This window comes from Pezoporus flaviventris, unplaced genomic scaffold, assembly GCF_033815535.1.
Source record: "Pezoporus flaviventris isolate CSIRO_AGI_PZ_B2104156 unplaced genomic scaffold, CSIRO_AGI_Pfla_v1 ptg000013l, whole genome shotgun sequence".
NCBI lineage: Eukaryota > Metazoa > Chordata > Aves > Psittaciformes > Psittacidae > Pezoporus > Pezoporus flaviventris.
This window is the reverse complement of record NW_026892561.1, coordinates 18,991,983-19,014,051: the sequence shown is the minus strand read 5'-3', so window position 1 is coordinate 19,014,051 and position 22,069 is coordinate 18,991,983. Positions and strand designations below refer to the sequence as shown.

The following is a 22,069-nucleotide window of genomic DNA, read 5'->3' as shown; positions in this document are numbered from 1 at the left end:
ATGAATGAAAGCAGATCCAGATAACAGCAATGTTCAAAATGATTTAGAATTGCAAGTTTTAAAGAGGTGAAATTATGTTGCAATGAGAGGGTACAATTACAGCCTGATCTCTTTTGCTTGCTTTTTTAAATTTAAGAATAGTAATAGTAGTATATAGGGCTCTCTTTCTGGGTGTGTTTGTGCTCCCAAGAGTAAGGGCTTTCAGGTCAAGTGCATTTTCCTTATCTGTGCTTTTCAGTCTCATCCTTGTAGTGTGTAAAATGCAGACTGACATGCTGCTTGAGGTATACAAGCTGAACTGAGATGAGCAAAACAGAACTGGGAACAATAATATGTTTTAATTTCCATATAAACTTGTGATTCGTTATCTTTCATTATTAGCACAAGCATGCATTTTCCAGTAGATTAAAATCAGTATTACACAGTTAACAGGGGAATACAGTACTAGTTTGAAGCATTCCTGAAACTTGGCAGCTTTCTTTTGGTCTTTGCTCTACACTCTACCCTTCATGAGGTTTTTATGTTGCTGCAAGTGGTTTCTATTAACATTAAGCCACTTGTTCACAATTCAGTTTTGACTCATTTTCATTAGGAAACTTTCACTTTCTTTTCTGTTTTAGTGGATAGGTTTTACAGGAAGTATTTAAGAGGCAAAATGTGTAACTTGGGAAAGGCCAAACTGAACAGAGCTTTCACCTGAGGCAGGACAATCACGGCAGAAAAATTTGGGGTGTAAAGTGAGCTAAAAGCCATGCTTCTGCATCTAAGTTGAGTGATGCTCAGCTTGGTTGCTGTGTTGAAAAGAGTGATTTTGAAAATAGGAAGATCTGACCGTTTGTTACTAGATTTCCTTGTCCCTTTTGGTGGGGCTCATTGTGACTGTTTCTGAGTGGTTCAGCTGCTTATTCTTTGTCGGGCTGGCCTGGGACATAGTTTTACCTGCATGTATAATCACTAGTGCTGCTGCCAGGAGAAACACTTGTTCTTGGCCTCTTGGTGTACCCTCCTCAGATGCTTATGAAACTATGTTGGAAACCAGATTTGAGAGAAGGAAGGCTGAAGCCAGAAATTAATAATTAAAAATGTTTGAGCTTTAACACTGATCGGGTCTTTCATGGAGTTCATTGCATGAAGGTGGGAAGTACATGGAGGGCAGGGTCATTCTTTGAATGACACTGCTCTATAGCTAGCTAGGCTTTGTAGACCCTTGATGGTCATCACTTCTGCGAGAAGTGCTGTGCTGCCCTCCCTTGTCTCTGATTTGCACCATTAGCAGTGTTTTGTAGTCAGATGACAAACTTGCACAGGCTCAAAAACTAACAGGGTAATTCACACACAACCCAAAGAAGGTGGTTAATGTTCAGGTGGGTTGGTAACCTGGATCATGACCTACCTTGAAGCTGGGTTGTTTGAATGCTAACAGTGTCACACAGGAGGGTGGGAGAGTCACCTAGCTGGGAGGTAGGGTGGGTCTGCTGTAGACCTAATGTAAATTTACTTAAGGTGCTGCAGAGTTATTTGTGGTCTTGCACTTGCTTTTATACTTGAACTCTTACACTGTACTAAAACTGATTCTGCACTCAGACTTGCACAAAGGATGTGCCTTACTGTTATCTGTTGTGTGCCACAACCTTAATCTTCAGTGAATATGTACCTCAACAGTATGCTCAGGCCTCTCAACTGTTGTACCCCTGTGACCTCTGCAAGCAGCACTCAGTGTTCGCACAGACACCGAAGATGGCTGTGACCTGTGTTTGGCTGGCCAGTCATAGCCTGGTGTCCTCTGGTTGCTGCTGGTAAATTAACTTAGTCTGTGCAGCTTGTTTTTCCAGTGGCATGATTAACAATGACTGGTTTATACGCTCATTACTAAATCTTATGAGAAGGCTTTTCTATACTAGTCCTGACACAGCTCAGGGTGCCATTTATGGGTTTTGTGATTAGCATAGCTTGTGCAAAGAGAAATGCCTCAGAGTGTTCCTCAGGGATGTGCTTTAGTATCTGTTTCCATTTGGGTTTTGACTACATTCAGCTAATACTATGAAGATAATTTCTGTCTTCGTCTTCATAATTTGAAACAAAATTGATTGTGTGTTATATGGTCCTTAACGTGGTAACACTCTACTGGCCAAGGCCAAAAGCTGAGTAATTTATAGTGGCAGCAAATGAAAGGCAGTAAACAAATTTAGTTTATTCTGTCCTTATGTCTTGTACCTTTAGGAAATTAGGCTGTGCATCTGTTCTCACTGGTTGTCAGATGTCAGAAAATCTACCTGGGAGGTTTCTCTTGAGGGACAAATCTTTAGGAGGCCACAGGTCATGAAACTGGTCACAGGTCTCTTACTAATGGAAAATTGTTTGTGTAACAATTCTCTGCAAAAGTCTTGCCCATGGTAGTTGCAGCTGTTATGATTTCAGCTGTGTAGATAATGCTGTAGGGCAATTTCTCCCTTTGTGCAGGTTGCTGAAGAGCTACAGGAGGACAGAAACCCCATCTGTTTTAACAGAAATGTTTGAGCTTTAGGATACAAACATACATAAATGTGGAATTATGTTCCAAGCACAAACTTGATTTTGAGTTTGCTGGGATCTGCAGTAATACAGTTCTGTTATTTTGTGGGTTTTGTTTATTTTTAGGAGTACCAGAAGATGCTTCAGTGGTGATACCTCTTTCACAATGCAAGTTATGAATGAAATTCATTAACTAACATCCCTTCCTCACCCTGATCTCCAATAGACTTCCTGTAACACTTGGAAGAAAGGGTCAGGGGAGAAGGGTCACCATGAAGCTAAAGCAGCGAGTTGTGCTGCTGGCCATCCTCCTTGTCATCTTCATTTTCACAAAAGTTTTCCTCATTGACAACTTGGACACCTCAGCTGCCAACCGGGAAGACCAGCGCGCCTTTCACCGTATGATGGCAAGCCTCCATGTAGAACTGGACCCCCGACTTGACCATACGTTGCAGTCCCCTTGGGAGATTGCAGCCCAGTGGGTGGTGCCCCGGGAGGTGTATCCTGAAGACACACCTGAGCTTGGGGCTGTTATGCATGCCATGACAACCAAGAAAATAATAAAAGCTGATGTGGGATACAAAGGGACCCAACTGAAAGCTTTGCTAATCCTTGAAGGAGGACAGAAGGTTGTCTTCAAACCCAAGAGGTAAATATTTCCTTCAGTTAATAACTGATTCATGTATATGTTTTATCTCCATGATATTGCATTAATGTTTAAGTTACAAACTTACATGTAAATGGAAAGGCTATCCTGTTGTTTGTGAGACAGATGGTATAGAGCCTTGCTGGTGCTCTAGTAACATTAGGTTGCTGTGCCAGCTGTCTCTCAGCCTGTATAGCTTTGATGCTTGAAACAGCCTGTCGTTGGGTTAAAAGGATAATCCCCGTGTTCAGTCCTGGGGCAATGTTGGTTAAACCTGATGTTTCTAAGCAGTATCTTTCTGATTCTGGAAGTGGAGGTTCTGGCAGCGTTGAGACAAGTCTTGCCTATTCTTTCTGCATAGGGATCATGTCAAACTACCATGAGAGAATGCAGTTCAAGAACAGGGAAGGACTGAAAGTTGATACTGGTCCTAAAAGTAGATCTGTGGCTGCATGAAGACTGTAAAAACGGTGTTGTAGGTCAGAGTGAAAGCTCCTGAATTTCCTGTCTGCTGATAGTGAATACTGGAGGTGCAATGTAAGAATGGGTGGGTAGTGATACTCCCTTGGTATGGCTTCTGTTTACATTTATCTGCAGAGAAATTTTACATGATTGAACATTTATAGAGTCTTGTGCACATCTGTCGGGCTTTTTGAATTGTTTGCCTTCAGGGAAAAGGAGAAGAAAATGATGTGAAAAAGGCAGGTGCGTTTTATGGGATCACACTGCAAATGTAAAGTGGTGTTATCATGGAATGAGTACATTTCCCTCCAAAGCATATTGGGTTGAGCAACCACGAAGTTTTTCTTTCATGTTAATAAATAGAGAATGGGAAAAAAAGAAATCTGTCCTCCACTTCTTGAATTCAAGTCCTGTTGGTCAACTACTGGTCTGGCTGGAGCTTCACTGTGGGGCTAGGCAGCATTTCAACAGTATGAACCTTTCACTCAGAAGTCTTGGTGGTATGACAGGCAGCTCATCCAATAAATGCAGTAACAGGACATGGCATTTCTATATAAGTGGGTGCTGTAAAGTGTTTCACCAGGCATTAAATTACATTCCCATAACAGAATGTCTGTGCAGGCAAACTCAGTGACTATGCTCCATCAGGGACATGTGCAGCTGGGAATGTTTATAGGAGCGCTAGACAGTTTATAGGAGTGCTAGGCAGTATGGCCCTTGCCGTACTGGTAGACCCGTGTTCTGTTTGTGACTGCCGAATAGGTTTGTAGGTAGAGTCTTGTTCTGTCATTGCAAGATAGTCTATTTAACTAGCTTTTGACCTGAAAGGTATGCAAAGTTAGTACTAAAAACCATTTTGAGAAAACTTACTGGTTGTGGAAGAATGAATTCTCTTGTTACCTTTTCTCTAGAAAGGACTAGATGCCTACTATGCATGGGAGCAAGAATTTGGTTGTGTTTTACCAATAACTTTTAGCTTGGCAGCATTCAAAATGTGACCATGTTTTCAAAAGCCTGCTGTAAGTACATACAAAAGACCAGACTTCGAGGACATGTTCTGAGGGTTAGCTGTCTCATTTCAAAATTCCTTGAAATCCAGACAAAGTTACTAATGATTTAATAGTTTCTACCATCACATGCCAGTGGTGTCTGTGAAATAATATGCTTGTTTGGTGTAAGTTCCAGTTTGGCAGGATTCTGTCAGATCTTCCTCCCCAAAAATCTGCATACCATCCTGAACTGGTTAATTGTCTTTTGAGTTGCCTTGCACAGAAGGCAAAGCATTTGTTCAAACTGATGAAATGGAATGTTGTCTTGCCCCAGATATTCTCTTGGAAGGGTTAAAACATCACTGTGGCTTCTCTTACACTTGCTGCTGCTGCTTGAACCTCGAGTCTGTTGGAAATAATCCAGTTTACACAATTTGATATGTTAATGGAAATGAGAAAATAAGTAATCTAATCTGGGTTTACCTTATTTGAAAATTTATTGAATTTCCCCCATTTGCTTGGTATTGATTGTGGTATTTTAGGCTCACCTGGAAGCATGCTGGTTAAGTAGTATCTACACCTGATTCATGTAATGTATCTTAGAATTTGTGTTTGCCTTGACCATTTAAGTAACATTTATTAAAAGAAAAAAAAAGGGGGGGGAAGGGACGGAAGCCCGGAAGCCCGCCACTTCACCAAAATAATACTGTTGTTGTTGTAATGAGTGTCTAATTTCGGTTTCTTGCTGTTCATTATGTCTTTTCTCCACTAGAATAGAGGGTCTTTTTAATATCCAGTATTGTTCTCAGGTTCACGCTTGCTGATCTTCTAGCTATTGAAGACTGCATTTGGCATTTCTTCCACAAGATCATGTTGTGTTTTCATGTTAATCTGCAATCCATTCTAACCCCAAATCATTTGTGGAATTGCTGCTTTCCATTATTAATAGTCCCCTGTTCTGTAGCTGGGTCTGTTCTTTCTTCTTAGATGTGATTTGGCATATGGTTGAATTAAAACCCATTCGTTTGAATGGGCACTGCTTCCTAAAGTCTTGAGACCACTGTACGTTGCTGACCTTTTCCCCCTTATTTACTACTTCAACAGTCTGTATGCTATTTAATCTCATTAATACTTTTCCATCACCCATTTGCAATAATTTTGAAAGCAACTCAGAGTCTGTTTAACATAGCACTGTCTCGTTACTCTGAACAGCAAAATTGATGGAAATCTTGCATGAATCACTTTGACTTATTTTGATTACAGATATGCCAGGGATTATGTAGTGGAAGGAGAACCGTATGCTGGCTATGACAGACACAATGCAGAAGTGGCAGCTTTTCACTTGGACAGGTATGTAATTATTGGGTTACCTGGTTTTATGGTCTCTGGTAAATGCTTTGTCAGAGTTGGGGGGAAGAGGGGTTCCTTAGAGAATACACTCAGGTGTGAGCTACTTCTAACCTGTCAATATGCCACAGTGAAGCCAAAAATAAAAATTCATTTCAAACATCTCTGCAAGATTTTAAAGTTCAAATTTTCCACAAAATCTTAGAAAGGAGAATGAGCACTGAAACCACTGATACATAATATTATATGGAAGAAAGAGCTTAGCCAAATCCTGTGGAGGAGTCTGAAATGCTGAATGTATGTGCTAAGTTAACATTCGGTACACTAAAAAGTTAAGTCTAATATCTAGACTAACAATTTAGTCTAGACTAAACGTGAGTTAGTGCATTCTAGAGGAAACCCAGCTATTCATATATTGTATTCAGGGGTGCCCAGATGGCTTTGTGGACCTGAACTAGATGTGCAATTACAAGAAGAAAAACAGTTACAGGATGCACAAAGAGTGGGACAGAACATACCAAACACTGAATATCAATAGTTATGATATTCTGTTAAAGGTGCAGTTTCACCTAGAATAAATGAGCACAGTCTTCATCTCCTCGTTATAAAAGGACTATGTTGGCACTTGGGAGAGGATTTAATTATCTTCACACATGTGAGAAATTCTTAGGTGAAGAGACTTCAAATCTTGGGAAAAAAGAATAAGGAGGGACAAATATAATGAAAAATAGAATGGTTGAACTTAAACTGAAATTTCTCAGTTCATAAATTAGAGACTTATGACTGACTGAATTCATAGGTGGTAAATGATAAGTTTGTTAGTCCTTATTCATCTGTGGAACTTATTCCATAGACAATGGAAATTAGTAAATCTAGGAAGGTTTGGTGATAACTAGTTGTGTAATACCCATTGCTGCTGTTGCAATCTTGAGGTGGTGGACCAAAATCAGGGTATTTCAGGACCAAGAAGAGATGATGTGGTCAGATGTGTGTTCATTTGTGCTTTCAAGAAACATACAGAATTTAGTTTCCCTGCAAAAGCAGTGATACAACATTGTAAAGCAAAAATTCAAAGCCTCTTTCCAGTATCCGGACCCCTCTTTCTTCGCTCTTTCTCCCTGTTTGGTTGTGGTTTTGTGCTTGTTCCTCTGGCCTTTCTCCTCTTTGTGGATGTGCACCTCTATATTCTTAAAGAATACCTAGCAGAAGCTACCTGCCCACGTACCTTTGTTTTTCATGGTGACAGTTCCATTGTTTCAAGAAGGATCTGAATCATATTGCTTGTTTGCCCTTAATGGGGAGCCTGTATTACCCCAGATAGTGGCCTTTCAGCTATGGTATGAAAAACAGGGACAGGTTTTCCAGATTTAAGCTCTGTGTTTATTTACTTGGAACACTTGCATTTTCTTAAGCTGTACGTTATTCTCTGTATTGGCTATGAATTCTGTCTTTACGCAAACATGATTTGTTCAGGCAGACATGCTGTGTTTCCCTTTCTTAGAGGTATTTTATACTTATGGAAGGGGACTTATTCACTGAATATCTAAAACCAGAAATACTGTGCAGCTGTTAAAGTATCTCTGTGGAATGTAGATTGTCCCTTTTTCAGAAGAGACAGTCCTTTTTCAGTCTCTTTTTCTGAACAGCAAAGACTACCAAATGCGCTACCGAAAGTACAGTAAGAAAGTTGGGACTGACATTGTACTATTGCTTGTACTCTTCCTTTAAGCGCTTTTAAAATTCCATTACAAATCCCCAAGTCATTTTTGGTCACAGAGCAAAGGCCATGGCAGACACAGGAGTGGAACCTGGATCTTGTGATCCAGGCTTTCTGATTATTCTTACCACCTCATTTTTATTTTTTTTTTTCCAGACACTTCTCAGGCATTCAGTTTTGTTTTACCATTCTCTCTTCCGGTCTCCCTCTTGTGCCAAACAAAATAACTCCTTGATTGTTTACTTTCAAGTATAATTGAATTGGGCTTAAACATAACATTTTAATAGAGAGTAATCCCCACAAATTATAAATGATTTTTCCAGGTGGCCTAAAGGCCATATGGTTACTGCTTTAGCCTGTACACAAGACAGATGATGGATATTTCTGCTATGAGGTCTGACTTCTGAGAGTTGGAGCATGGCACATCCTGTGTTGCTCTGCTGCAAATGTTATAATAAAGGAGTGTCACTGATGGCCTGTAAAGCAAGTTTAACATTTAGGCACTTAAGAAAAATGAGTTTCCTTAATTTGCCTTGAAGAAGAGGTTGCTGCAGGGCTCCAACTTTATTCTTTGTTCTCAGTTATCTCAGTTTTCAGATGATGGCACAGAGGCTGTGGGTTTGTTTTAATTTAGGACTGCTGCCTATGTTGCAAATTCTCATGTCATGTTTTTTCATCACAAATCAGAATTCTGGGTTTTCGACGAGCTCCGCTGGTGGTTGGCAGGTTTGTGAACTTACGTACAGAGATCAAACCAGTAGCCACAGAGCAGCTTCTGGGTACCTTCATGACTGTGGGTAAGTGGATTCCATGAAATGTGCAAGCCAGTAAAAAAACCCCAACGTGTTTAGTGGAGAAAGTGAGCCATGGGAATCTGACACAGTTATAGAACACTGAACTATGGTACAGAAAGCTGGTAAGTCTCTTTCTGTGCCGAGAGAGATCGTAACACTTGTATAACCCCATTTGGCGGGGAGGAGGACTTGATTTTCTCCAAGTAACTTTTCCTCTGTAACTTTTCTATGTTCCCTCATGCTGGTGTTACAGATGTGATTTGTTTCAAGTAAGAATTTTCTTTCTGCCATCAGGGGTGGTTAGAAAAGTTTGCGATTGGACCTGGAAAGAAGAAAAATGAATTTAACGTGAGCACAGTGGTGATTTGGGATAATTTATAGAGCTGATGTGTTGGTTGGTATTAGATGTTGTTTGTGCTACATCAGAGTGTGCGGAGCATTCATAACTAAATGTGTCAGAACTTCTGTATGTTGTTTACAGTAATAATGCTGTGAAGGGCACTTAATGGGAATTATTAATGTGAACTCCTACCAGGTGGTCATTAAACACCAAGAAATTACTTAGGCTGCAGTCTTAACTCCTTCAGGCTTTCATACAATATCCAATTATTACTGTCTTTGGCTTTTTTTCTAATAAGGAGACTCTAGAGATGCTTGTTCATTAGAGCTGGTAAATATGTGTGCCTGTGTGTATTTCTATTATGAGCACTATTGGCAGTCTCACCTACTGTTTGCCTAACACTTTCAGTTATAAGATGTAACTTTCAGATCAGAGTAGGTCTGCCTTGCCAAACTCTTTGCATTCACATTGGGTGTCTGCCTCAGGCAGACTACTTATTCTAATTTCAGCCAAGATAACTAAGCAGTTTTATAGCAGAAACGCTGACTTGAAAAGTAGGTTGCAGGAATTTTCATTGCCTTTCCTCAGATTCCTTGGAACCGCTCTGCAGAGCATGAACCAAAGAAATGGGTGGGTCTGGGGAGAAGGTTGGTCTCTTGTCAACCCAAATTTGACCAAGTTTCCGAGGTTTTGAAGAAAACATAATTCATGCGTACCCAGTGCAGATTTGCTAGAGTTGCAACTAGAATCTCAAAGAATTCTGTCTCTTGCTAGACCTGCTGCAGGCCATGGATAGGAAGAGAAACTTGCAGGACTTTCCATACAAATGAGAGATCTGGTCTGCTGCAAGCTCTGTGCTGTTAATGATCACCTCTCTGATGTCCTTAGGTTGTCTGACTGGGGTAGTGGGAGCACAAGAGCTGGGTCTGGATGAACGACTGCAAAGGAGTGCTGGCTGGCCAGGGGATGTGTAAGGATGTGATGTGTAAGGATGGAAAGTGAAAAACACGTCTTTCAGGGTTTGGGGAGGGATACTGAATGTAAAACTGAAGGAAAAAAGGATGGGGAATAGGTAGAATCATAAGGAAGTGAGACGCAGATGAAGAATGTCTTGGAAGAACATCTGTGAGCGTGAAATAACTTGGCAAAGGAAGGGTGAAGTAGAAAAGATTAAGTTAAAAATGTTAATCTAGGCTACATAGATTTCTTTCCACTACAGGCAACACAGGCCATAACAAATTAAAAAGTGCAGGGTTTCATTGTGCCCCTCCTTGTCAGAAGACACTCATGAAACTTTCACAGAACTGCATTCCTGTAAGAATGACCGCTTGCTTGTGTTTCCCCATCCAAGTCAGCTCAAGTAACTGAGATGGGTACCAGGTCTCAGGGCTGCAAATCCATTTGAGTTCTGCTTAGTGTTCTTTCACTTACTTCTTTTTTGCCAACTTTTTCAAAAAGTGGGAAATCTGACACATGAAGTATGAAATTTAAAAAAAAACCAAGTGCTAAGGTTGCAAAGTCAAGGTTCTAAGGATTAGGGAGGGATCACAAAAACTTGTTTATAGCACAGTGTTGTACTAACTCTGAGTGTGATAGAAACATTAGAAAGTAGTTACTCTCTCCTTTGAATATTAGTCTTTGATGTTGCTTTGAATGAATAGATAACTTTATTTCACTTCTCCCTCTCAGAGGTAGGAAACATGAGGTCAAGTGCAGTGAAATCCTTTTGCAGGGAAGGCTGTGCTGCAACAATATGCACCTGATTTTCAGTTGGCATCCTTTGGATTAAGCTCTGCTCTTTTAATATCTCTTTTTTTGTTTGTTTGCTTAAGGTAATAACACTTGCTTCTATGGGAAGTGCTACTATTGTCGGGAAACAGAACCAGCTTGTGCAGATGGTGACATCATGGAGGGGTCAGTGACCCTGTGGCTTCCAGATGTCTGGCCTCTTCAGAAACATCGGCACCCATGGGGCAGGACTTACCGTGAAGGCAAACTTGCCAGGTATGAGAATGTGAAAGGGTTATTCTTTATGCATGATAATTTGTATTAGAACTACCCATGCGATACAGTGGCTAATTAAGGAGCAAGTGTTCTCAAAACCTAGAGTTTTGCCAACAGCTTTCTTGATAAAGAGAGAAGTCTAGAAGTCTAGGAGGGGATTTAAATCAAACTGAGTAAGAAAGAAATCTCAATTGTTTTCTGTGCTACTAAGTGCTATCCTTTTCCTACTTCTTTACTGGAACAGAACTCCACTATGCAGTCATTCCAAGCTCTGAAACTCTTGATTTTGGGCAAACCAAGACTCCTCTTTTGCCACTAGACCTTCTTTTGATACTGTGCCTCCTTCTGGCCCATTAAAATATGGTGGCATTTTGCTGTTTTCTGCCAGACCTGATTTCATGGTCCTTGTAGTTTAAGAGTTGTGGAGCTAGTTTATCTAAAGTAGGTAGGCAACAGAAAGTTCTTTGCTTTGAATACTTTGGTGTATTTGATGACTATGCTCAGCATCTAAAGAAATGCTTTTAGAGAAAGGCAAACATGGGATCTAGCAATTTTGTACGATAGATGTAACATGTCTGAGTAGTTGTGTTGGAGATGTTTTTTCCATGACCAGAGCAAATGGTTTTGAGCTTCATAAATTTTTCCAAGTCCTTGACAAGACACTAGAAAGAGATTTTTAGTCCTTGATATAAAATACTCATTGATTTCCAATGACGTGATTGTTCTGAGAAAGAATCTCATCCAAATGCTTAATTGAATTGTTTTAGAGTATTAAATATACAGTTTGATTTTTAAGCAGCAGATGTTATCTCCTTTCCAACAGGTCTAAATCAGCTGTATATGGAAAACGGTAAATTGCAGTAATGAATGGATTTAATTTCTTGGAGGCGTTTCTTTTCTGAAAGACTTTTTTGTCATAAACTGCCTGCCTACACAGGAGTTTACCCTGATACCTACACTGATTTTCGATTTATTGTATTTTAAACTTACTTGTTCTTACTTCATTCAACCGGGATTGCATGGTTCTGTTGTTTTGCACCTTGTCATGTTGCGCTTTTCACTTTGAGAGCATCAGGAGAATTAAATGTTCTAGATGTCGTGCACTCCTTTTGCTGTGTCTGGTGATTATGGAGAAAGAACTCTGTAGGAATTTTTTTTCCTGATCTAGCTGCTTCTACTCTGTCCTGAGTTGACCTTTTGAACATAATTCATATAGTCACATTAGTGTACATAATTTTTAATGGAGTGTAATAGATAAAATCCCTGACCTTCGAAGTCCTATGATAATACAATAGAAATGATCAGAAATAAATGTCGGAGAAAGGTCTGTCTTGAGCAACTGAATAGAAAATGAGAAGAGAGACCATAATGTATCTGAAAAATTGTTGCAGGGAGATTAAGTACTGATCTGAAGTAAAATGAGGGAAATGGAAACACTTGAGGGAGAGAGAAATGTAGCATAAAAGAAATGTATCAGTACAAAGAGGATTATGTTCTCCGACTTTTGCCTTGTGGATTTGTGCTGTAAGTTGAATGTGGGCTGGACCTTGATGCAGAAGAAAGAGGGAACTAAAGACAGAGATTGCGGAGCATATGTGACGTGTTGAAAAAAAAACACTGAGAAGATAAATTTTTGCCCACTCTGATTTGAATAACTGGAGGAAAGATGGGATATTGGGAGCTTAGGCTCCAGACCTCTAGAAGATGAGGTGGGGTATGTGGCAATTCTAGTAGGCAGATTCTTACCTTCTCCCTGCTTTTATGTGCCTCTGCAATTTTGAGCATGTCAACAAGTCTCTCCAGCTTGTGTTTCCTCTTTTCTAAGTCACAGATGGTTTAAGGCATTTCCAACTTAACTGCTATTTTGTGAAGGATAGTTTCAGTCCTTTCAGCTTTGAAAACTGTAAAGAATAACATGAGAAAATTTCAAATCCTAGCTCTGGAGAATTGAGACATGACATCCATGTAATGAGAATGGAACTACATTTCTAGGTTACATGTAGAAGGAGAGGAGAGAAGAGGGAAGCTTGAAATCTTGCCAGTGGAGAAGAAGGTGAGATACTGTTGAAAGAAAGTAGGGGAGAAAGTGGCAACTGATGAGCTAGAATGAATACATAGGAGGTGGTTATTAGTAACCAAGATGAGCTTATTTGTATTTGAAAATAAAAATGAAAAGGACTGCTGGAAAGCAAGAGTCATGGAAGCAGATCAAGGCAGTAGAATCAGATGCAGGATTTGAAATCCTTAGAAGTTAACGGAGACAAGTCATGACAGTAATCTTGCTGTGAGGCAGTCCAACCACTGCTGAATTGATGAAGCAAACTCCAACCTTGTTTTCTGTAGGAAGAATATGTGTAGCCTTGCACTGAAATTATAGCTTGCTCCATATGCTAGAGCTTTAAAAAAGAATTTATTCTTCTATTAAACCACTTTTGTCTAGTTCTTTCTTCTTTATATAGCCTTAACTGCATTCATATGTGAATAAAGCGGCAGCTATAAATACCATTGCTGTGCAACAATGGAGTATTCTTAGAAGGTTTGATTTGTTTTCTCTTCGTGGCCTGCAGGTGGGAGTATGATGAAAGCTATTGTGATGCTGTGAAGAAGACTTCACCATATGACTCGGGCCCTCGTCTCCTTGATATCATTGACACTGCTATCTTTGACTATTTGATTGGGAATGCTGACAGGCATCACTATGAGAGTTTTCAGGATGATGAAGGAGCCAGTATGCTCATCCTCTTGGATAATGCCAAAAGGTGAGGGTAAAGGAAATGCTGGTGGCCAGGCAGTGGTGAACACAAGGGTGAACATTTATCTGCTCTGTATCTCTCTGTTTTCTTCCACAACTTTTTTCATTAATACCGTTTGTGCTAAAAATCCAAAGATTTCCTTCTTATCAGAAATTACTCATCCTATAGTAGAGTCCTTCAAGGCTGCGTTGCTTGCTCTGTGCCCTAGATACTATGACTGCTTTTGGCAAAGTCTTACTCAAACAACAGAAACTCCCAGGTTAGCACAGTATGACTTTTTTTCCCCAAGCCACTTTCAAAAGTTTGCTTGTGTCTCTCTTCCTATCCCCAGAAAAGCCCCTCTCTTTTATGCTTTTAATTAATGAAAGATTAAAGACTTATGGTTTATTATTCAACAGTGACTGTTAGTAAGTTCCAGAGTAAAAGCGAATCTTTCAAAATGTGTTTCTGAATAAATTGGAATTCCCTGCTTTCTGGACTCTGGCTTTAAAAGGTTAAATGTGTAAATTGAAGATAGAACTGATGAGAAGTTCTTCTTGAGGCCTAACTTTACTGTGTGTATGTGTTTAAATGTGAGTTCTGTCTTTGCTATAGTTTTTGTGTGTGGCTGGTATAGTATAATTTAAAAATCCTATTGAAGATACAACCTTGTTTAAATCATAATTTGTTTAATTTACCTTTAAAAACAGAGGTAACATATTACATTTTCTTACAATTTAGTCCAGAGACTCCCTGTTTTTTCTTCTGATGGGCACTACCATTTGCAGTGGCAGTGAGTTTCCCCTTCTGTGGATGGACCAGATTCTGATGGTTAGCTCTGGCAGTACCTGTGCTGTGCTCTATAGTGGCTTTGCATACTGCTTGTATGAAATGTACACAGCAATTGAGACCTCTGGTCTTGAGACCTCTGGTCTAGACAGATCCTTAGAAGGCTTAGTTACCATTTCATTCTCCATTTGCCTTTCGTGTAGTAGATTGCTTCCTTCTTTTTTTTTTTTTTTAAATTTGTCTGCAGTGGCTGACTTGCATATTTTGTCTTTATGCATCAGCCTGTTCAGTCACACTCCTTTGGCTGTGTCAGCAGGATGTATTCTACCTTGGGACTGTTGAATTATTGCTGCTTTCAGACTGCTTTAGTTGAATTTGGAAAAATGGTCTTTCTGTAATGCTCTGGCAGTGTGCTAGGAGGAAGTTAATGTATTAGTCACTGGAAGTGAATATGGTAGTGGAAGGTCATGTCCTTTCATTATGGTACATGCTTGTAACATTATGAAAACTTTTCCGGTGGGGCTTTGCAGGCCCAGGAATAAATTGTTTTCTTAAAAGCTTAAGTAAAATTCTTTCAGCTCCTTTGAGATAAGCGATAGGGGCACAGGTTTTTCATGGAATCATGGAAGATTTCAAATTGCAAGGGACCCATGAGAATCATCTAGTCACAGCTCCTTAAAACTAAATCATATGACTAAGCATTGTCCAGATATGTTCTTGGTGCTGCAGGGAGCTTATTCCAGTTTTAAAGCTCCTAATAACAAAATTATTTGAGCTGAGTAATGCCAGGTTCCTAGAGTGAGTTATCTTTATTGAGGGCAAAGTTCTTTGTTGAAAATGGTATTACCAGGAGAGTGAAACTATTAAAAAATGAAGAAAGCATTTCTTACATGAAGCTAAAATATTATGAAAGCCTCTTGGCAGGCCTCCCTTGGAAAGTATGATTGTGAAAGATTAAAGTTGGTTAGCTTGTTAGTTGAACCGTTGATCTGAGCTTGGCCATCTAAAACAGCACGTGGCTGCTATTTCATTCATTCCCTGTTTAGCTGCGTCAAACACGCAATGCTTCTGCTCTCTATGTCCAGAATACCAATTATTCCTTTCCCTTGCTTCACTCCTCTGAAGTTTGTTTCTAAGGTGCCTTGGTCTGATAAAGAAGGAGGTACACTAGTGTTGCTTCTGTTTACCTGGTACATTAGCTGACACTGATGAGAGTTATACCTGTAACTGGTCATAGCCTGTTTATATTTTAATTTAAATGATTTGATCTGTTGGAGTATGGAATTGTCTAGTATTGATTTTTTTTTTCCTAATCCCTTACCAATCTCTTGATGTTGAGAACAGCATTAGGAGTTCAACTGGTTCACTTGATTTTAATTTTGCTTTTCAGCTTTGGAAATCCTGCCCTGGATGAAAGAAGCATCTTGGCTCCTCTTTATCAGTGCTGCATGTAAGTGAAATGCAGGGATGCTGCTCACTTTATTTATGCAATTGCTGTCCTTAGGTTTGCAATGTAATTAAGTTTGAAGCCTTCTGGCAACTTGAAAATGTTTGCTTTACTATATTTGTTTGATGTATTGTCACTGCTCAAGAAGCTGAGAAATACATTTTCATTAGGGTAGTAAATCAGATGGTAAACTGTAGGAAGTAGTCTTGCCTCCAGGTCACCGGTTCAAATCTGTCCTTAGTCAGGATGACAGGTACTTTGCATCTGCAGTTGTCTCCATCCAGATCCTGCCGAATAAAAGTTCACATCACAGTTTGAGTCCTCCCTGACAGAAGCTAACAACTAACCGTATCTGGCAATTTAACAACCTTCATTGCCAAATGTTCTTTCTAAACAAGATGGCAGCACTGCTCAGGGTGCTCCTTTCAATGTGACATTTGTAGGGTTTTTTAGGATTTTGTTTCTGCTTTGGCCCTCTGAGGTGTGGTTTTGTTTTAGTTTTAGAAGCTGTGACTTGTTGATTTCTGTTTTCTGTGTCCGCTCTCTCACCAGGCCACTGCTACTTGTCATTAATGAATAGATGATCAGGTGGCTGGAGCACGTCTCCTGTGAAGACAGGCTAAGAAAGTTGGGCTTGTTTAGTCTGGAGAAGAGAAGGCTTGGGGCAGGGGGGGAGACCTTATAGCGGCCTTTGAATACCTAAAAGAGGCCTACAGGAAAGCTGGAGAGGTGCTTTTTACAAGGGCATGTAGTAATAGGACAAGGGGCAATGGCTTTAAACTGGAAGAAGGTAGATTTAGGTTGGTACGTTACGAAGAAATTCTTTACTGTGAGGGTAGTGAGGCACTGGAACAGGTTGCCTGAGAACCTGTGAATGCCCCATCCCTGGAGGTGTTCAAGGCCAGGTTGGACAGGGCTTAGAGCAACTTTTGAGCAACCTGGTCTAATGGAAGTTGTCCCTGCCTGTGGCAGAAAGTTTGGAACTAGATGGTCTCTGAGGTCCCTTCCAACCCAAACCATTCTATTAAAAGTTCCAGGAAGAAAAATACTGACCTGTTTTCTGCTTCTGCTACCTCAAGATAACATTAACTCTGTTAAGCCTTCCAAATTAAGCATTTAGTTGAGTTCCTTGAGCCTATCCTTGGAAGGTTCTGTCTCCTGAATTCCTCAGGACCTGTGAAACCTGGGAATTCTGCGGATAGCCTGAGCTCTCACCCCTTGCTTGCTCTGAGCAAAGCTCTATGCATGCTACAGTACATCTGGCCTATGTTCTGCAAGATTCTTTTAGAAACCATATGGAGAACAGTTAAACTAAATGATTTTCAAATTATTTAGTTTTCCTACAGTAATTCTAAATGCATATGTAATTTCCCACTTTATGAGGATCTTTTGGAATCTTTCTCATCTAGGTTCTCCCAAATGCAACCAGAAAAGGAGTTTGTCTATGTAATACATAAATTCACAGTTCCTGCTTTTCAGATATCCTTTCTTTCTGATACCAGGCAAAATGCCATATAAAAATTAAGATGCACAATTGTTTTAACTATCGGTTTATTACAGCGCATGGTTATATTGCTGGTTTCTGTAGAGTCCATTAATAGCCAAGAATTTAGAACAATGGTGCTAAACCACAAAAATTTGAGAGAGAATTCTAAGAAACTTCACAGAACAACTCAGTTTATGTGGGCTAATATGAACGACTTCAGTGGCAAATGGAGCGGAAAGATCACTGCTGTGTTTACTTTCTTGGAGGTTCAGTCAACTGACTTTTGTTCTTCATGATTAATTGCTGCTCAGTGATACTCCTCCTGAGGTGACATGAGTTTTGTGTTTGAATTAGCAGCCAGACTACTAATTTTCTTTCCTTTTCAAACTGTGTCTGGGAGGCCTCAGGACTGAAGAACTTCCTTGCTAGCAGCTGCAAGTGGGTTTATATGACGTAAGAATTAATTCAAATTAGTTTTTTTTCTTCTTCACCTTCAGTTTTCAAGTTCCAGTTAGATATTGCCTCTAATGCAGTTATATCTGGACCCTCCCATCCAAAACCATTTTGTTAGAGAGGCTCCGCTCTTGGTGTGACAGGCTCCTTCAAGAGATTTGCTTTGGTATTGTTGATGGGGCTTCATCTGACAGTGGTATAATGACATGTTCGTTTCTGTCTTTTGCAGCATCCGGGTTTCTACCTGGAACAGACTTAATTACCTGAAAAATGGAGCATTGAAGTCTGCCTTAAAAACTGCTATGTCGCATGACCCCATCTCACCAGTGCTTTCTGACCCTCATCTGGATGCCCTAGACCAGCGGCTTCTCAGCATTCTGGCTACAGTGAAGCAGTGCACAGACCAGTTTGGGCCAGATGTTGTGCTGGTGGAAGACAGGATGACTCTGTCTCATTTGTAATTGTAGTGGAACACAGATGAAACTCCTTTTTTTACAAACAAACGGAAAAGTGATAGAAAAACAGCACAATCAGTTCAGAAAGGCTGCGGCCAAGATGGACTGAAATGAACAGGAAAGCTTCCTAGACAGAGAAACAGAGGTGACACTAGCTTTTACCTTGGGCTGACAGCAGTGAGAGGTGGGAAGTTGGAGCCTTGGATAGCTCAGTACTTGTAATGGCATGTCGGTCATTGTGGTGTGTGTCCATTGCCGGCAGTGGGCATTGCACTGGCTAAAAGTGGCGCTTGATGTTGGTGGAAGTGTGTGGAATACAGACACTAATTTGTAGACCGAATCTAGAGGGAACAAATGGAGATGAACAGTACGATCCTCTGCCCTTCTCTTCCCCACATATACTCTTGCGAGTTTTTGTCTGATTCAGGGTTGTACGTAATCAGCTGTGAGCTGGTTAGGCATTTTACTGCTTCTTTAGAGAAAGAGGAAGTGGTGAATAAATTATTAGACTGAAGAGTTGTGCCACCCCGCCACTGGGGATGGGATGTTCTTCTGAATGCCATCAGGGGTGGGAGAGGGGATCTCTGCTGCTCAGTTGTCTTTTCCTTGGTAAAAGGCTGAGAAAGAGGTTTGCCTCATGTGATAATGCTTCGGTGCTTTTGCTGAAGTCCTATCAAAGATTTATCCACAGGGATGGAGATAGAGGGGAGGACAGGGTGGTTATACAGCACTTGGTAATTAAGGGGTTATAGTAAGTTTTCATGTGTCCTGTCACTGTTCTCCATTTTTATGGAATCTGGCAAGGTCTGGGTAGAGAAAATATCATTGCAGTCCTGTGCCCATATTAACCAAATTTTCATTATATTGTAGCAAAGAAGGATGACGGATTCTGTCCTCGGAAGCAGGTTCTATTTAGTGAGGTCATGCTGCTTTTACTGTAGGCCCTATTTAATGTGGGGAGTCTGTGTGTGTTGTACTGGAGAAGGAGAGGTGTACTGCTAAACTTCCCCAGTAACCAACAGCCATGGGCAAGGCCCTGAAGAGTGGAGAGAACCATGAGCCATGGTCTTCATATGGAGAGAGCTTCCTCCTGCTTGATGTTATAACCACAGCTCAGTGCTGCTGTTGTGTGGAACACCAGCAGTTTTTCAGTCTCACTGTTTAGCTGGTCTGGCTTGTGGCTAAGCTCTGAAGCTGTGAGCACTTCCAGAAAGTTTTCTGCCTTCCTGCAACTACTACTGCAATGTTCTGACTGGGGTAGTCACCCCCAGGTCCTCGCTCCTAATGACTCTGCCCTAGATAGGGAGAGAGAGCTAGTGTAATTTGGCTTTTGGGGCAGACTTGTAGCTCTCATCTAGTGCTAGTGCTGTCATCTTTCAGCACTGTGTCAGCTTGCACTGTGGATAAGCTTGTGGGTGCAAAACCTGTCACACATGTGGTAGGTCTGAATCTGTCTCTCCAGAAGGGAATCAGTTTTATCATTACACTCCCAAATTTAACAGCTTTGCATCAGTTTTCAGTTTATACAGTGTGGTCCTTAGAAGTAAGGAAAGAGCTCACTTCCCAAAGTGATTATGTATTATTGGACTTGGGAGCAAGAGCAGCAAAATGTCAGTTTAAGAATTTTTCCTTGATTTGCCTGTCAAAACCTTTCTAACTCTGTGGTAGTTTCTGGGGCAGATAAAGAGCTGTTTCTGTTCTTGCACCTGCTGCTGTACCTGATCAAAGAAGTATAAGTGAGTTTATTTTTTAAATGCAGTTTTATTTTGTTGGAGTCTTTCTGTCATTGCATGAGCAGAGTATCTTGAAAGTAGAATGCAATTGTTAAACTGAATTTTATTTTCTTCTAGAACTGTTCTGGACTTGGCCATATCGCACACGCACCTGAGAGCCGGGATGGGATCTGGAGTTATTTGTGTTACCAGTCAGGACTGTAATGCACAGACAGCTTTTAGGACACTGGTGTTAAGCTAGTGCCTGTTTATTGTTGTACTTAATAACATAACGTGCTTTGGAAGCCATGGTCCTTCAGTGAGGACCTACCAGTGTGGATTGTGCCTTGCAGTTTTCCTTAGGGCAGAAGTGAGCATGCCTAGCTGATGGTGAGTGTGGGCAGGAGCCATGCAGAGATTGTCCTGGGCCCTCGCTGGCTTAGCTGGCCTGTCACTTCACTGCCCATTAGATTTCAGTGGTTGAGTGAGACATTTGTGGGAAGGACTGTGGGCAGCAGTGAGGTGGTTAGTGAATGCTTTTATTCTAAAGCAGAACAGGTTCATACTGAGGCATTTTGGCATAAAGTCTTTCCCAGGAAATTTAAGTTGATTTACATAAAGAGTAGATGGTGAAGCACATGGTAATGGCTTGTAGCATTATTAAAAGTATGTTCTTCTCTTTGAGCTTAATCATGAGCACTTAATATTTTGGAAAAGATCTACCAAAATTCGATGTTTTGATTTCTGTGTGATCACTCTTGATCGTTTACATTTGATTTAATAATGGATTCCAAAAAAAGTCTTTCTGTCTTTATGAAATTAAATTGGTGTTCAGGACTTACGTATTGTTTCTTCACAGGGCTCTAAGCTGAAGCTATTGCTGTTAGATGGAACCTGGGGATAAGTTTATCCCCAGTATGAATGTCAAAGATTTAAAGCAGTGTGTTGGTTTACTTGAACAAAGGGCGTGAAGTCCGGCATCATCAGTAGGAGGAAGCAAGAAATGGTTGCTTTTTTGCTTTTTTTCTTTTTTTTTGTCATATTGATGCTTCTGGCCCCTGTAAACACCACTGGAGAATGGTGTTCTGAAGCAGGAAAAAAGAATAAATTCCTCTCTTACCCAGAATCAGGAAGATCTGATTTTAGCCTTGTGATAATCTCTGGCATTTTGGCAGTGATTTGTTCAAATACAGAACCCTGAGAAATAAGCAGCAGCATCCACATGTGAAAAGGGTCTGCTTGAATCTCTGAAAAAGTGTCATTTGTGAGGCAGGTGCTATGCTCTGTTGATGAGGTTTTCATGACACCTTCTAATTCTTGTTCACTGTGCACACTGTCATCTGCTGGCTCCAGATGTTACAAAACGATTGTGTTGTGGATATTAGTAATATAGGAGCGCTTGAAGCACAGAAATCAAGAACTAATTAAAAAGAGAGCATCATCAGCCATCTGCTATTTATCTCCTCCTTACGAAGTCAGCAGTCAGGCTGGAGGAGACACGGAAGCCTGCTCCTCTTCCAGCAGCTAATGAACTGGAGTGTGTCATGCCAAACAAACTTCAACTGAAAAAATACTAATTTATTAAGAAGGTAATTTATTTGCTGTGGCGGCTGGAGCAAGATGCTCAAAACAGACACCCCTCTTGGAGCTGTCAGAGGATTGCCCCTGGGAGCAGCTGCAGAAATGGAGGTTGCTAATAAGAAAACAGAATGCAATCGTGACTTTCTACTTGTATCCCCCAGGGTCAGATTCCACATAAAGCGACATTGTGTGAATAAAGATTTTAATAAAGCAACATTGATGGATTGTTTAAGTCTCTCTCTTTCTTTCGGTCCGACATTTATTGGCCTGACTGTTCAGAGTGTTTTGCTACCGCTGTTTCAGTTATTCCTTCACTAATAGTTATCAGTGGCATTTATTCCAGTCATGTATATCCAGGAATGGGGTCAAATGTCCAGGTTGTTTGCAAGAGTCTTGCTGGTAAGGAAAGATGTGTTTAAAAAGATGTGTTCTGTTCTGTGTCAGCAGAACACACCTAGCTTTAAATGGTCTTCTTTCAAAAGACAGCTTTTGAAAGTGCATCCTGTGGCCTGGCTCTGCCAGGCACCTAGGCTGATCTCTTGGTTGCGTCCTAGTAGGCTGGCTTTCTTTTGTGAAGCAAGAGATGCATGTAGAGTTGGCAGGT

At 40.6% G+C, this 22,069-nt stretch overlaps 1 protein-coding gene across 2 annotated transcripts; it reads left to right on the top strand.

The window, feature by feature from the left end:
• Positions 1 to 1,225: 1,225 nt before the first annotated feature.
• On the top strand, positions 1,226 to 21,679 carry FAM20B (FAM20B glycosaminoglycan xylosylkinase). 2 transcript variants are annotated; one of them, XM_061452023.1, is made up of 8 exons: positions 1,226 to 1,796; positions 2,638 to 3,160; positions 5,872 to 5,958; positions 8,360 to 8,469; positions 10,639 to 10,810; positions 13,378 to 13,569; positions 15,722 to 15,781; positions 17,947 to 21,679. In XM_061452023.1, exons 2-8 carry the CDS (start codon positions 2,784 to 2,786, stop codon positions 18,176 to 18,178), a joined length of 1,230 nt encoding a protein of 409 aa, XP_061308007.1. In that variant the 5' UTR covers positions 1,226 to 1,796; positions 2,638 to 2,783; the 3' UTR covers positions 18,179 to 21,679. The 2 variants fall into 2 exon arrangements, with proteins under 2 accessions (XP_061308007.1, XP_061308006.1); XM_061452022.1 differs by having other exon boundaries at positions 1,226 to 3,160.
• The last annotated feature ends 390 nt before the right edge of the window (positions 21,680 to 22,069 follow it).